The 1,297-nt window shown below is 62.5% G+C and overlaps 1 protein-coding gene across 1 annotated transcript in view; it reads right to left on the reverse strand.

The window, feature by feature from the left end:
• Positions 1-1,007, reverse strand: part of LOC103922056 (cholesterol side-chain cleavage enzyme, mitochondrial) — a 9,118-nt gene extending 8,111 nt beyond the window's left edge. Inside the window, exon 1 of the mRNA XM_009330126.1 lies at positions 951-1,007. Coding sequence (XP_009328401.1) covers positions 951-1,007 — 57 coding nt within the window. The remainder of the gene's footprint in view (positions 1-950) is intronic.
• Between the last annotated feature and the right edge of the window lie 290 nt (positions 1,008-1,297).

A 1,297-nucleotide genomic window follows, 5' to 3' on the forward strand; every position in this document is an offset into this window, starting at 1 on the left:
TCCGTGCAAACAGAGCTGCCGCATCACGGATGGGAAAAACAGGTTGGACGAAGAGGAGCGAGGGGTGAAGGCAGCCGGCAGCGAGCCGGGTGGGCGGCATGGTTTCGGGCACCCGATCCAGACACTTGAGCTCAATTTATGTCTCCTCTTTGCCAGCCTGTCCCGGGGGAAGCAGGCGGTGACACCGGCCGCGTCAGGCGGGATGGGCAGGATGGGTAGGACGCCCATGGGAGAGCTGGCCCGGGGGTGACGGCGCGTGGGAGTGCCGCTTGGGCCGGCTCCAGCTCTAACCGCAGCTCAGGTGTGGCCGGGGAAGGGCAGCGTGTGCTGGACAGGCTGACCCCAAGATAAGGTGCGAGATAAGAAAAACGCCGGGAGCGGGCTCAGGCTGGCCAACGGGGAGGACGGAAGATGTTGCCCCGGTGTGGCAGCACCTCTCCATCCCTGGGATCCCAGCTCCCGTGAAACCAGGGGTGCCCGTCGGGACATCCCAGTTCCGAGCTCCCGCCGGCCCCTTCCGGGGTTGCTCTGTACCCCCATCCCGCCAGGAAAGGCTGCCCAGGGGGATGCTATGGCTGGGGGCTGCGTCTCGGGTGAGCCTACAGTCAGCGCATACCCCGGGCGCTTGCATGGAGCAAGCAGGCAGCTACTGTGGGATTTCTCACCAGCTCTTGGATCCGACTGGGGCGGATACAGGATTTCCTGGGTCTATTGTCCTGCCCAGCAAACCCTCCTCCCGGAGCAGCCTCCAAGGCCGCTGGCGAGGCTGGAAGCAGAAATAGCCCCCCAAAACGGCACTGGGAAAAATCAAATGCTCTCGAAGCTTTTGTTTCAGGCGTGTGCGTGCCCGTTCCCATTCAAACAGGGCTCCCAAAATAACTCGCTCGAACAATGTGGCCGTAGTCGGGGTGAGGGCGGCGCCGCCTCGGCTTTCCCCTCCCCACTCGTACCTTTTCCCCTGAAGTCCACAATACATCTCGGCGCATGTATTTGCTCAGCAGCCCCATAGTTTTCGGTTCATTGTATTCATAGGAAACAGCTGGCGGCCAGGGGAAACGCGGCCCAGCATAAAACACAGCCTGAAATGGTCGGTCTTTGCTGCTTTTCTCAGGAAATTTAGCAAAAGGCTCCGTCTTTTGTCCTGGCTGTCCCCAGGGAGCGGGGACAAGGGCTGGGCTGGGGAAGGAGGTGCTGCCGCAGCCCCTGCGCGGGTCTGTGGGGTCTCTGTGTTACCCAGGGACCCAGGGCCGTCCCTGTGGTGCTCGGTCCCGTGCTCCCAGCCTGCTTCTTGGGCAAG

The sequence above is a fragment of the Pygoscelis adeliae genome, unplaced genomic scaffold (assembly GCF_000699105.1).
Source record: "Pygoscelis adeliae isolate BGI_AS28 unplaced genomic scaffold, ASM69910v1 Scaffold298, whole genome shotgun sequence".
Lineage (NCBI taxonomy): Eukaryota > Metazoa > Chordata > Aves > Sphenisciformes > Spheniscidae > Pygoscelis > Pygoscelis adeliae.